This window comes from Eleutherodactylus coqui, chromosome 5 (assembly GCF_035609145.1).
Source record: "Eleutherodactylus coqui strain aEleCoq1 chromosome 5, aEleCoq1.hap1, whole genome shotgun sequence".
Classification (NCBI taxonomy): Eukaryota; Metazoa; Chordata; class Amphibia; order Anura; family Eleutherodactylidae; genus Eleutherodactylus; species Eleutherodactylus coqui.
In genome coordinates this window covers 255,003,919-255,018,357 of record NC_089841.1, presented here as the reverse complement: position 1 = coordinate 255,018,357, position 14,439 = coordinate 255,003,919, and the positions used below count along the sequence as shown (strand labels likewise).

The following is a 14,439-nucleotide window of genomic DNA, read 5'->3' as shown; positions in this document are numbered from 1 at the left end:
GCTTTACCCAAAAAAGAAACGAGATAGCAATATGAAACTTTACATTTATTCCACATCCTCTCCACTGATGCCAACACACTTCTTACATCGGTATTCCGATGTAAGCCTTGTAAAAAGAAGGATTTCGGTTGTGCCTCAAACCAGTTATCTGTAGCAGCCATGGCATCAGAAATGGTGTGAAATTTAGTCCCCTTGAGGTGTTTCTTCAGGTTTGAAAACAGATGATAGTCGGAGGGAGCGAGATCTGGTGAATAAGGTGGGTGGTCAACCAGCTGGAAGCCTAACTCCACCAGTTTTGCCGTCGTCGCTTGTGCAGTGTGAGCGAAGGCGTTGTCTTGCAGGAACAAGATTCCTTTGGCCAGCTTGCCGCACCTTTTGGCCTTCAGAGCTGCCTTCAATTGGTCCAAAAGTTCAATGTAATACCTTGCATTGATGGTGGAACCATTTTGAAGGTAGTCCACTAGCAATATCACCATGAATATCCTTTGCGGACTTTCCTTGCAGAAACAAGAATTTTATCACTCCTCTGCTCTCACTTGCTGTGAATATCGCCTTAGACTCCGCCATTTTGTTTTCCCGCGTGCCGAGATCATTGTTCCATAAGCTACAAACACAACATTTTGAAAACATATATTAGACATATAAGGCTTTTTCATGTGATGTAACATTCGTTACCATAGAAACAAAAAAGAACACAAAGCCAAAGACTTATCAGTAGGCCCTCATATTTATAAATGTGGTATTGTTGCAACCGCCCTGAGCCGCAGAATAAGGGTAGCACATCACTTACACCAAACGCTACTTGGCTTTGATCCTGGGAAACACCTAAAGAGGTAACAGATTTTGTAAATGCCATTTTGAGGGGAGCAGTTTTTAAAATGGGGTGATTTGTGGGGGTTTCTAATACATGGACCCCTCAAAGTCACTGCAGAAAATAGATTTTTGATATTTTCATCCAAATTCCAAAAACTGCCCTTATAATTACACGATCCTGACGTCCAAAATAAATGAAATGACGTTTTCAAAATGGTACCAACATACCCAAATGATCCTCACATGAGCGATTGTCATCATCTGGGAGTAAACGGTGAAAGTTCCCAAGTATACATAAAACTGAGAAGCGCATAAAGCCGCGTCCGTCATCTGTTGGAGATCTGTATGTGTCAGCGAGCCGGTATATGCCGTTATGTCACCCTGCATTAACACGTGTTCTCAGTGATATTGTTATGTCTATGTACTAAGTATATCCGTCCGCAGAGAGCAGACCCGCACATCCTGGCCAAGGAGCGAGAAAGTGCCCTGTCCCTGGCGAGCACTGGCGGATATTCCGATATTGTGACTTTGCTCCTGAATCAGAAGGTGGATATTAATATCTATGACTGGGTAAGGGAATGTTAGTGCGCAGTAATGACTCTTGTGTTCCCTCCATGTGAATGTTGGAAAGAAAAAGAATGACAGTATTGCTTTTTATGCTTTTTTTTTCATGCATTTTGTGTAATACATCATGATGAGGAACTCTACAATCTGCACTACAGAACAAGTTCAAGACCTCAAATACCGTGTTTCCCCCAAAATAAGACACTGTGTCTCATATTAATTTTTTGCCCCAAAAGAGGCCCAGTGTCTTATTTTCAGGGGTGTCTTAATACTTACCTAGCAGGCGCCGTCCCTCTTGCTGCTCTGCAGGCGCACCGGCAGTCTTCCTTGAGTGTCGTCCTCAGGACTGCGGCTTCAGCCAATCACAGCCATTCAATGATGTTCTTCACTGAATGGCTGTAATTGGCTCATCAAGCGTCGGCTGTGATTGGCTGAGGCTGTGGTCCTGAGCCAATCACAGCATTCTCTTGCTGGAGGCGGGGTATTTAACCCACATTACCAGGAAGAGAATGCTCTGTCACCACTGAGGACGACATAGAAGACTGCTGGTGCGCCTTGAGAGCAGCGAACGGGACGGCGCCTGCTAGGTGAGTATTTTTTTTCAGATTGCACAGCTAGGGCTTATTTTGGGGGGAGGGGTTATATTTCAAGCCCCCTCTGAAAATCAGGGTAGGTATTTGGGGGGGGGGGGGGAAACACTGTAGTTACATACTCTCAAATAAATGCGCTAAAGTTGAAGGAATGCCTGAAGGCAAAAATAAAGAGATTCCTCAACCTTTTGGCTACCTACACATGGGCGAACGCGATATCATACCATGGAACTCGGCCCAATATTGCGCTTGTGAACATGCGATTTCAGACAAACGCCTTGCAGCGTATCTGTGAATTTCTGATCCTCTTGCACGAATTTTACGTGCAATAGAAGATTAATTTCAATGGGAAACCTTGCATCCAATCACATGCACCTCGCACGGCATGCAAGAGCCCTGCAATGCATCAAGGTCCTATTGAAATCAATGAAGAGATGGGACATGCCGCTCATGTGTTTATGACTCCATTCAAAAGAATGGGGTTAATATTTGCGCAATATTGACAGCCGTGTAAAGGGGCTTTAGGCTGGCTTCACGCGGAGTTAAGTGTTTATGTGATGGGCATTGTGTTTTTGCATGCACGAAAAAAAACAACACACAAACATGATCCCATTGATTGCAATGGGCAATTAAGCGTAATTCGTTCAGTATGTGCGATGTTCTTGCACCAATGCCCAGGAAAATCGAGCACGTATTTTTTGTCACAAACAAATGTACACGCAAAATACGCATGTGACCGAACCAATTGAAATAAACTGACTCTGTTCATGGCACTTTGCGCACACACATTTTTCACGTGTGATACGCTGCACAAATGTGTCTGTGCATAAGCCCCTAGGCTGGAATCACATGGGCAGAAGTGCAATTTGGTTGTAAAAACACTGCGTGTTCATTCGGCCGCAATGCACTCCCGCACATTTGCGCACACAAGTATATGAGCCCAAGATCTCATTGATTTTATGACTATATGTGCCACAAACATGCAGGTTTCCTGCCTATTTCTGGAGAATTTGCGCTCGGCCATTGTTTTCAATGGGGTGTTACATTGCACAAATGCGCAGAACATAGAGCCTGTCGTATTTTTTGCACGACCGAAATGCGCGCCCAAAATACCGACATGCGAATTAACCGATTTAAATCAATTGCTTCTATTCACTGTACAAATACAGATGTGTGAATCCGGCCTTGAAGGGGTATTCTGGTTAATTGGTGGGGGTCCGACTGCTGGAACCCCTTATTCACCACCAGAATGGGGTCTTGAAGTTCCCTGACTGCAGCAGCAGCTGCACATGTGCCTTGCACTCCACAGGCAGCTTTGGATGCTTTTGTGGTATATTTTGGGTCATTTTTCATCCATGCTGTGCATCGCTTCCTGTCATTTCCGCACCATTATATACCATTGTGTAGCTGTATATACTTCAGAAGGCATCCAGCTACATCTATCCGCAGCAATAAAGCAGTGACCCAGTTCTCGCATACAGGCTCGCACCATAACCCTGCCGCCACCATGTGTGACGGATGTCGTAGGCTTCTGTTCGGGAGTCCTGCATCATCCATCAGAAAGCCATGAAGCAGTGGGTAGTCGGATGTAGCAGATAGTTGGGCGTCTTCCCGTCAGATTTCTGGATCGATGCCTTATTCTGCACTATGGTAGATTGATTATAGGCTGTATGACCAAGCAGAAATGTACATTCCAATGTATAGTAATGCATATAAATGACTTGTTCTTCTATTGCAGAATGGGGGGACACCATTACTGTATGCAGTAAGAGGGAATCACGTGAAATGTGTGGAGGTCTTGCTAGGTACATATAGATTCTTATCCTCTATTTTTGAGGTACTGTTGTACTTCTTTTGTATCTTATAGTAGAAAACTACTTGTGGAAACATTTGGAGAGTCCTAGCTCTGGGCTAGAAATGATTAGTGATGAGGTTGTCCGGTTACAAGCTATTGATAGACTATCCTCAGGATAGGTCATCAGTAGCAGATCGAAGGGAGTCCACCGCTTGCGACCTCGAAAATTAACTGTTCACCAGGCCACTGCACCAGGGCATAGAGCTGATTTCTCTTGGAAGCAAACAGCTTTGTTCCTATCAATGTCAACGGAAACTTGACCTGCAGTACTAGTGCGGGCCACTGCAGTGGGAACGGAGCTGTCCACTTCCTACAGAAATTGGCTCAGTGCAGCGGTCCAGTAAACAACTGATTGGTGAGGATCCTGAGTGACAGAACCCTATCAATAGCCTATTTTCATCAATGGCTCATAACTGGACAACCCCTTTAAAGAGTAAGGCCATAAGCCTGGCCACTGACCCTGCATACGGTAAGGAACTGTATTGCGAATGACCGATACACATGTAGTCATGTGAGCCCCCCGGGTCAACTAAACTTTTTTTTTTTTCACAAATCCAATTAATAGTACAGGCAAAGATACAAAAAACTTTGTAATAGGAATCTTTCTGTAATAAAATGTTCCATTATCAGACATTCTCCCGTGTTTGAGTGCTGATCATTCACTCAGGTTTACTGATAAAGGGTTTATTCACATGAGCGTATATCTGCTGCGTATTCACGGCCGGCTGATAAATGCGACCATCTGATGCATTGGATTCAGATTCATCAGTTCAGATTGTCAATTTTGCGGTGCGCACTCCGGTTGGCCATTTTTACACCAGCAAGAAAAGATGGCTCCGGACCTATCTTTTCGGCTGGAATACGGCGGCCGGTCCCATAGATTCCTATGGGAGCCTATGAGAGCTGCCGGCATAGAGAGGTAAGGGGGAGTTTAGCAGCATTTCTGCTAAACTCCCTCCCCTTGCCAGCTGTTAGAAAAAGGCAGGATGGGAGATTAGCACACAAGCTCCTGCCCTCTCCCATTGCTGACAGCCGGCAAGGGCTGGAGAGCGGTAGGGAGTTTAATTCGCTCTCCCCGCCCGACCTGGGCCGTCTTAACGGGTGCATAAACGGGAGATGCAGCCATGACTTGGTCACGGCTGCTTCTCGTTCACACGATTTTCGGCCGAGAATCGTAGCGCCCGTGTGAAGGAGCCCAAAATCTGTACATGCAGAGATCAGATTGTCACTATGAAAGTCCATGGAGAGGAGAAGGGAGGGGGGAGGAGCTGCTGGAAGGAGACAGAGGCAGAGAGACGCACAGATGTGCCTAGAGCTTTTACTAAGTGTTATATTTCACCCCAGTCTTAAATTCATATCTATACAGCTCAATAGCGCTACAATGTCCTCCATGCTTGTGTTGCTTTTGAGAGTTTGATAGAGGTAGGAGACCAGGATCTCCTCTTCTCCATGTGTGCAGTATCTGGGAGATGTAACAGATAGTCTCGACCCAGGAATTCAGGAAAAACTCACAATTAGAAATTAAGCTTATAAAAGGATACAAGTCCTATAATGCCAAAAATAGTAGTGTTCCCCATGTACACACGGCAGTGTATTCCAAGAAGTCACTTGAAAGTGCAGTCATGCCTTAAAGGGGTTGTCAGTGTAACAATGCTGTCTGGTTGCTGGACAGCAAGACTGGACTTCACTTGTTGCCGCTCCTGGGTGCTGAGGGTGGGTTCACATGAGCGAGTACGATATCCGTCAAGACACTCTGAATCGTGTATTGTGTAACACAACAGTAAAATAAAGAAATGTATGAAGTGCTCATCAGTCGTCAGGAAGGGTATTGTTTCTGCTGCCTTCAATAGGTGGCGCTGCCGAGGTCTTGGTCCAGCATCCCTATGTGCATCAATGTTAGTAGGTAATGTAAAAATATAAAATCCTATCGGGAACAAGATGGTGACACAGTAGTAATCAGGTGATGATGTAAATGTTTAAGGCAAACAGAAAGAAGAACCTGCCAATACCTAACCCCAACTCTAGCTCTTTCTAAGGCTTTGCCTAATCTATCCCTGCAACTGACCCTAACAGCAGACCCCACTGTCCCTGACAAACGACAAGAGGGCGCAAGGACCCAGAAACAACCCAAACTAAGCAGCATGGAACTAAACAGAGAAAGCAAAGCAAGAAAGTTTGGGCAAAATTGACCTTTAAAAGTAGAGAAATATTTTGCTCTTTTAGGCAAACCCTTATATTTACAGTTATAATGTATTGTAAAATAGCATAAATAGGCCATTACATAATTAAAAACCATTTCTAAAGTGACAACTCCTCTTTATCTATTAATAGAGACAGATAATGGTATAGGCGTATAGGCCATGTTTATACGTGCCGCTGCAAAGCGACAGCGCGGGAAATGTAAACAAAAAAAATCCAGGTGGATTGCACAAGACAGCCTTTGTGGGATAAGCTGTCATGCGCAGTACAATTTCACTGCCATACATTGTGATAGGCTGGGCCACTGCCGGCTCCACAGCGGTAAAACTGTGTGTCTCACGCTGTGTTTTACGCATACTAAGATTGGCTTGTGTAGTAATTATGCCTTGTGTATATATACAGAGCGAGGAGCCGATTTAACAATGGAGGCAGATTCTGGATATACCCCGATGGATCTGGCTGTGGCACTGGGACATAAGAAAGGTATAGTAGCCGGTTCACTCCGACGAGACCACAAACTGATGCTGCTAAACGACAAAACTAATACTGACCGCTACCTAATCTGAGATGGGAGGGGGAACTGTGCATAAGTCAGTAGTAGACCTGAATCTATCCCTCATTACTAGGGTAAAGTGACGTTGCCCCCCCACATCCCTGCATCCTGTAGCCCCCTCTCCATTGTATATGTTGCTTCCTGCACAAGAGCAAACGCATATCCTCCGCAGGGGTGCATTTTACCAACCAGTGCATTTGGCCTTGCATAGAAGCGCAGGCCTACTATTACGGACTCGGCCCCATCCACAGGTGCACCCAACAGCACTACTTCTTGTTTTCTTATCATGTTTGCCATCTAAAGTTTTTCCAGCAGACTTTGTATTTTTCTCTTCCATGGTAGTCGTATTCTTTGTTCTATGGACAGGAGAGCTTTCTGTCTGGTTTGGCCTGCCATGTGCAGCCATTCATACATCGGGTCTTATGGAATGCACAGCAAAAAGAGAACTGATCCACAATAACCATGAATGTACAATAAAATATAACTTAGTACAAAATCAGTAAAAATATAAAACGTAAAATGGGGAGGAAACGATCATGATCGGCAAACTGAGGGTTAAAAAATGTAACTCCTGACACAGAAGTAGTTCCCACCTCAAACAATAACCCCCAAATACAACATACAGCAATTTATGGATTGGGGGGGGGGGGGGGGGGTCTGTATGCTGTAGGCTGCTTTTATATCTCTACTATTAACCTTACATTATTAACCCCTTAGTGACACAGCCTATTTTGGCCGTGGGGATGTGATGGTTTTTGGGGTATTTTGAGCCCTAATTTTCCAAAGCCATCCCTTTTTTCCGCTGTGTTTTGTGTGGCCAGCTGTAGTTTGTATTGGTTCCATTTTCGGGTGCGTGTAATGTATTGTAAAACTTTTTTAATAATTTTTTTCTTTTCTTTTGGAGTGCAGAGAGTAAAAGCGCATCAATTCTGCCTTGTTTTTAAATCCTGCAGCATAAATGACATAATGTTCTGGTTGGTACGATCACAATACCAAAATCTTTATTTTTTCTTTAGGTTTTTCCACTTTTGTACAATAGAAACCCTTTTTTTAAATATTTTTTTACATCGTTGCATTCAAAGTCCCACACTTTTTTTCCATGAGGGCTTGTTTTTTATGTGACGAGCTGTAGTCTTTATTGGTTCCATTTTGGGGTACTTTCTTTTTTTTTTTAAACAAAGTTTTTATTTGGTTTTCAATCATACATCCTTAGTAATGCACAGGTCAGCAAAAACTATGTAACAAAGCGGGAAAGGGAACAGAGGGTGGGAATGAAGGGGGGGGGGCACTTCCTTCTGGGGCGTGAGGCTTTTTTCATCACTTTTGTGTGTTTTGGGAGACATAATGAATAAAATAAGCATTTTCCTTCCATTTTTTTTACGGTGTTTGCCGTGAACTCTGCCTGTGGATGCGGTGATGGCAAAATCCATAGAGGAGTTTAAGAGGGTCTAGACGTCTTTCTAGAGCGTGACGATATTACAGGATATAGACATTGGTGATCAGCGGGTTGTTGATCCAGGTCTTATATTTAGGTAGGAACTATCAGAGGTTCAGGGATTAGTCTGATTGCCATTAGGGATTTTTTTCCCCCTAAAATAGGGTAAATTGGCTTCTGCCTCATTGGGGGTTTTTGCCTTCCTCTGGATCAACAAGGGGGATGGAAACAGGCTGAACTAGGTGGACAATGTCCCCTTACTATGCTACTATATACAGGATAAGTAGTGTGGTAAATGCATTGTAGGGGTCGTTACTGACATGATGATACCAAATATGTGTATTTAAAAAAACAAACAAAATAAAAACAGGAAATTTTATTTTTATAGGTTTTCTTTTTAACATTCTATTTTTATGGGGACTAGAACCATAAAAGCTTTGGTCGCTATGATAATGCATTGCAGTGCTTCTGTACGGTAATGCATTATTGCTCACATAGACCATGGCAGGCCCAGACACCAGAGCATGGCATCCGCTTGTATAGGAAATGGATCAGCCCTCCGTGAGTACATTGTGAAGTGCCTATGATGTGACAGAGACCCAATGTACTTTTGTCGTGGCATATAAGTGGTTGAGAGCAGGCATTGATGTTCTCATGTCTTCAGTCATAGCCGGCTCCCGCTGCGGCATGGCACGGGCTCTCTTCTGAGCCCACAGGACGTAGGTTTACACCCTGCTGCATTAATTATCATTCGCTGAGGACCTTAACTTATGTCCAGTGATGTTAATATAAGCAGGGAGCGTAATTAACCCCTTAGGCTGCCATTGTAGCACTTGTGTATTTATGTTATATTTATGGGTTATAATTTGCTGGTGGGAACTTTTTTGTATAATTATCTACATTTTTTAACCCCGTTTGTCGCTATTTTAATATTTTTCTTTATGTTTTACTAATAAAGGTTATATTTTATTACACATCCAAGGTTTTTGTGGATCCATGACCTCATATAACCCACATTTCATTATCGTCCGCTGTAGTCGGTACGGTTTTATGTAATGTTTTAAGAGTTTTTTTTTCCTCTTTAGTTCAACAGGTAATCGAAAATCACATCCTGAAACTGTTTCAGAGCCAATCGTGACGGGCCGAAGCGAGAAGACGTGGAGCCAGCTGGTCCATCTACGGCTGACGGACACGGGCAGTTTCTGCAGCGCACAATGGACAATGCTAAATGAACTCTGGATTGTAAGAAAGCTTCAAGAACTTCATTTAAGCTTCTTTGCAGAGAAATAATCCAACCTGAACAAAACGGCTTCAGAGAACGAGGAGAAACCCCCGCTGTATATTCTGCTTGGAGGATCGTTGCCATTTTCCTTTGTACATGTGCCTTGCCCAACCAGGAAGGTTTCGGGCCTGTGTGAGTGGGAACTAGAATCTCCAGCATTAGTGAGCCTGTAGGGTTACAGTACGGAGCAAACATTGCATGACATCATCAGCTTCTATATACTGTAGGCCACTTATCACCTCCTGAACCATTACAGTTAGAGGTCACCCCTCCGGACGTGCCCGTTTTACTGAAGACTTGTACTCCCCCCTATAAAGCTGTTTTCTGAGAACTGTTGTTCCTCTGCTATTGCTCCTAAATACTGATGAGTAATTTGACAAGTGGGCGTTACCAGCTGTGTGTCTCTGCAGACTGAGGGCTCTTTCACACGACCCTTTGCGTTTAACTTACGCGCCATAAAATCACACGAATGAAGAATAGCCGCAATCAACTCCTGATCTTTAGCTGCATATTTTCTGCCGTTCACACAGGCAACTGCAGCGTATCGGCAAAAAAATAGGCTGCAGCGTGGAAATCCCTCAATCAGCAGAAATCCTCGGAATGACTAATAAGGCTTAAACAGAGCCAGCTGTCTTATTTTCCCGGCGTTGGATGCAGCTAAAGAATCCCTTTTTTTTTCCAGCTCCCATAGGAGTCTATGGGAGCTTCCAGCGTATCTCGGCCAAAGATAGGGCAAGGCAGGGCCTATCTTTGGACGCAGCGTATAAAATTGGCGACTAAAACCAGCAGCCGATGTTCTATTTTCGCCGGCCCATTTTTTTTTTTTACGCAGCTAAAAATCGCTCCTCTGAATGAATACATTGGAATCCAATGCTTCAGATGGGCGCGATTTTCGGACGCAGCTAAATAACATATATATGGTCGTGTGAATAAGAACTGACCCGGTACAATCAGAGCTGACCGTATCAATGTAGGGATACACCTCTGGGGGAATGGTATCATCCAACTGCCAAGCCATTCATAAATACTCAGGAGGAACAACAGAGGAACAGCACAACCAGCGTTCTAAGAAAAGAGGCTCCAGAATTGTTAGATGGAGAATGCAAGTTTTTACTAATATAGAGATAGGATGAGGGGCGACAGGTTCTCTTCAATTCAAGATCTTATCAGGGGTTTCGCATGCAGCGCTGCTGGGATACACCAATGTTGGAGCGGAAGCCCGGCTCCTACTCCTGTGTAGCGGACGGCGCTCTTGATTGCAGTTCTCATTAAAATCAATGGGACCCCAGCCTGCAATTACCAGCACAGATTCCATTGATTTCAGTGAGTGCCAACCCCGATGTATCACAGCGAGCGCTGCCTGGAAAGCCCCGGTAATACATGCTCCAACACTAGTATGTAGAGGCAACATCATGACCGTGATCAGTCTTGGCACCCCGTAAGTCCGTTGTGGAATAAATAATCTACTCAATGTTTCTGTACTGGGGTCCTCTCACATGGCTGCTAGCTCAGTGATCTCCCATGTTTGACCTTGGATATTTGAATGTATCCCTCTAAAATGACAGGAATTAATTATGTGATATGAATTATCACATTATGTAAAATCTGATTGCAAAGGTAATCAAGAGCCGCAAGAAATGCTACCAGAGCTGTGAATAACGTACAATAGGGAACGTTCACACAGCGGGAAATCCACAGCAAAACCGCACAATTGGTACGGATTGTGCAGCAGGATTTGCCACAGATCCCCAGAGGACTTCATCCCCTCAACTGAAAGGGTGAGATCTGCTGGAGATCAGTGGCAAAAAATCCGCAGCGCAGAGTATACTGTGGATTGTAATGCGGATCCGCTATGTGTGAACATACCCTTAGCCTACATTAACATGGACGATAACGCACTTGCCAACGTGTATTGTACATGCAGACACAAAGTGTTTTTCATTCAAAACTGCCTGGCGTCACTTCTGTGAAATTGCGATCCTCAGGCACGTTGATTTCAATGGGAAACATCACATCGCACTTGCATGTGGATCGCACAGCTTTCATAGTCCTATTGAAAACAATGGGCGATGTGTTCTGTTGGAACACCAAAAGATAGGACATGTTGGTTTTAACCTCGGAGCATCGCTTATTAATAGGTGTGCATTTTGGAAATGTCCTCATCCAGTCCAGTTCTATGTAAATTGAGTTTAAGGTGGTTTACAGGCAGCGACTGCTTTTACAGCTGGGCTACCCCGGGGTCGGAGCGGAAGTTGCTCCCCCTGACCTGTGTAGTGAATTATAGAATGGTAGAGTTGGAAGGAACCTCCAGGGTCATCGGGTCCAACCCCCTGCTCAGTGCAGGAATCACTAAATCATCCCAGACAGATAATTGTCCAGTCTCTGAACACTTCCATTGAAGGGGAACTCGCCCCCTCCCGTGATAACCTCCTACGGGTAGTGGTCGACAATCGTAAGTGCAGGCACAGCTCTCGTTGTAATCCATGGGGCCCCAGCCTGCAATTACAAGTGCAGCTCCCATTCATTTCAATGAGATCTGTGCATGCAATTACGAGTGCTAGTTGCTACACAGGGTCGAGCCTTGGCTTACGCTCCAACCCCGGTGTAGGTTGGCACTGACAGCGGGTGCTGCCTGGAAAACCCTGTAAGCAATTCTGTAATACTTAATGTTCCTTTGTTCTTTCTAAGATCTCTGATTGCATTCAAGAGGCTGAAAGTCGGTCCTGATCGCCTCCAACTGCCACAGCGGCATGTGAGGCTGTTCACATTAGTGTTCATAGCAGACATGATGGCTGCACAAGGCCCAGTTTCTACAGCTCTAGATGGAGCACAACGACTTATGGTTGCTCTTAGGGAAAGTGACAGCAGGAGTAGCGCTGCAGAATCTGCATTTTTTGAAGTCAAAAGTACAGGAAGCGCTAGTGGCAGGCTGCCAGAGCCAGTGTGGCCAGAGCCGTTGTGTAGCGGGGCGTCTGCATGGGCAGCGGAGCACCAGGTTCGGGTTTCAGCCTCCTAATAGATGTACAGCTGCTTCCATTAACTTACAGCAAGAAAAGATCTTAAGTGACAAGTATTAGAAACTTATTACACACCAAATTAAATTTACATAAAACTTGAAGAAAAAAACCTTTGACATTTCTCGGCTCTCCCAGCGGCAGGTTTATCACATAATGATACATGGAAATCAGGTGTTAAAGTCAGGTTTATGTATAGTTTGTAAGAAAATACTAAATGGGATTTAAACTCACTTTCTTCCCTGATAAATACTTTATTTTTAAAAGCATAAAATAATTCTGTAATGGTTTTACACAATGTCTTGTTCTTATTAGATAACTAGCTGATATACCCGGCGTCGCCCGAGTTAATTTGGTACTGGTGTTTATCTGGTGTTCACACGGAAAATCTTATGAAGTCGTGGTTACTTTAGAGATACTGAGGAAAAAAATATGTTCACCATTTTGCATGGTTCTTTGCGTTACCCAGGAAACACCACGTGGAGGTAACCATGCGACGTATCCTTCATATAAAATGACATCAGGAAGTGAGAGAATTAGATTCCATACGTAAAATTTGGACGCTAATTCTTTTGGGCTTAGAATTGAATAATGGAGTTGGGACCCATTAGCTTTTCCCATTTATGACACAATCAATGCTCATGCCAAATTTCAAGTGACAGAATTAGATTCCGTATGTAATATTTGGACGCTAGTTCTTTTGCGCTAGAATTGAATAATCGAGTTGGGACCCCATTAGCTTTTCCTATTTATGACAATCAATGCTTGTGCCAAATTTCATGTTTGTACGACATCGGGAAGTTGGAGAATGAGTGGCAAGTCAGTGAGTCAGGGCTTTCGTCTTTGTATATCTATACAGATGGCTAAAACTAGAGGTTTACACTTATTTGTAGAAAAATAAAACCAGCCAATATGTTTAAAGGGGTTTTCCGTGGAAATACTATTGATGACGTGTTGTCAACAGTTGATTGGCTGGGGTCCATCACTCGGGACCACGACTGATCAGCGGTGCAGGCGCATCCTATCAATGCTGCAATAACATGCTGACCTTCCATGTAGTGGCCGGAGCTTGTAACTGCAGCCACCGCTCTCATTGATTTTAATGACAACATGTGCCCGCACAGCTGATCGGTCGGCATCAATAGTATTTCCACAGAAATACTTTTAATTTGTCACACAGATAAAATCCATGCATTTTAAAAAAATTTAAACGCAGAGTTCTCATAACTTAGGCCGCTCGCACACATCCGTTCACAAAACACAGCATTTTACATCATTAAACAAGTCTTATAACAATGACTGGGCATTATGGGCCAAAGCCAGACTCTTCCCCAGAAGGACCAGAGAGCCACATACAGACAGCTGTTTCGGGGTGATTGCTCATCAGCGTGCAGCAGGATTCTGGCTTGGCTGCTGAAAGGCCTATATACATGGCTCAGCAAGGGTATTGGTTCTCCTTGACGATATCAGGCCAAGAGACCCAGCACAATACTGCATTCTAGAACGTGCAATTTACCTGCGGATGCAAGACGATTTTCAGGCAAGAGGGCTCACATCTTTGAAATGCTGAACCTCTCATGCAAGTTTCACACGGATGTGTTTTTCATTGATTTCTATGCACGCACATCACATGCCAGACTAGAGCCATGCAATGCATCAACGTTCCTATTGAAATCATTGGACGATGTGTTCCAAGGAACGTAAAGAGATAGGACATGCCACACATTCTTCTTGCACCGCACATGTAAAGAATGGGTTCATAGTCGCACAAGGTTTGTGCTTCTCACAACACACAAGTCTTGCGTGAGTTTCTCTCCCGGGTGAGGCTGCCCCTAGGGAGAGCACTTAGAAAAAGTCTGACATTGACTTGCAGGAATACTGTCTTCCAATAGGTGGCGCTGCACAGGTATTGTTCCATTTTACCATTTGTATATTTACTGACTAGTAACTGAAAACAATGCAGGAATGTATATTCTGTGAGTGTGGTTATTTGGGGGGCTGCGGCTATAATCAGTGGAACTTACTGCAGCCCTCCTGAGACCATCAGCAGCGGTGGAATAAGATGTCTGGCAGTGGGGTCCAGCGACGGAGGAGCTACAGGTAAATCACTACTCTCTGCAGCACACAGTCACAC

The 14,439-nt window shown here is 44.2% G+C and overlaps 1 protein-coding gene across 4 annotated transcripts in view; it reads left to right on the top strand.

Moving 5' to 3' along the window:
* Positions 1 to 12,582, top strand: part of RFXANK (regulatory factor X associated ankyrin containing protein) — a 30,795-nt gene extending 18,213 nt beyond the window's left edge. For all 4 annotated transcript variants that reach the window (XM_066604533.1, XM_066604530.1, XM_066604531.1 and 1 more), the window contains 4 exons: positions 1,258 to 1,383; positions 3,706 to 3,772; positions 6,424 to 6,504; positions 9,095 to 12,582. In XM_066604533.1, the coding sequence (XP_066460630.1) occupies positions 1,258 to 1,383; positions 3,706 to 3,772; positions 6,424 to 6,504; positions 9,095 to 9,147 (327 nt within the window). In that variant the 3' untranslated portion in view covers positions 9,148 to 12,582. The remainder of the gene's footprint in view (positions 1 to 1,257; positions 1,384 to 3,705; positions 3,773 to 6,423; positions 6,505 to 9,094) is intronic.
* Positions 12,583 to 14,439: the final 1,857 nt, after the last annotated feature.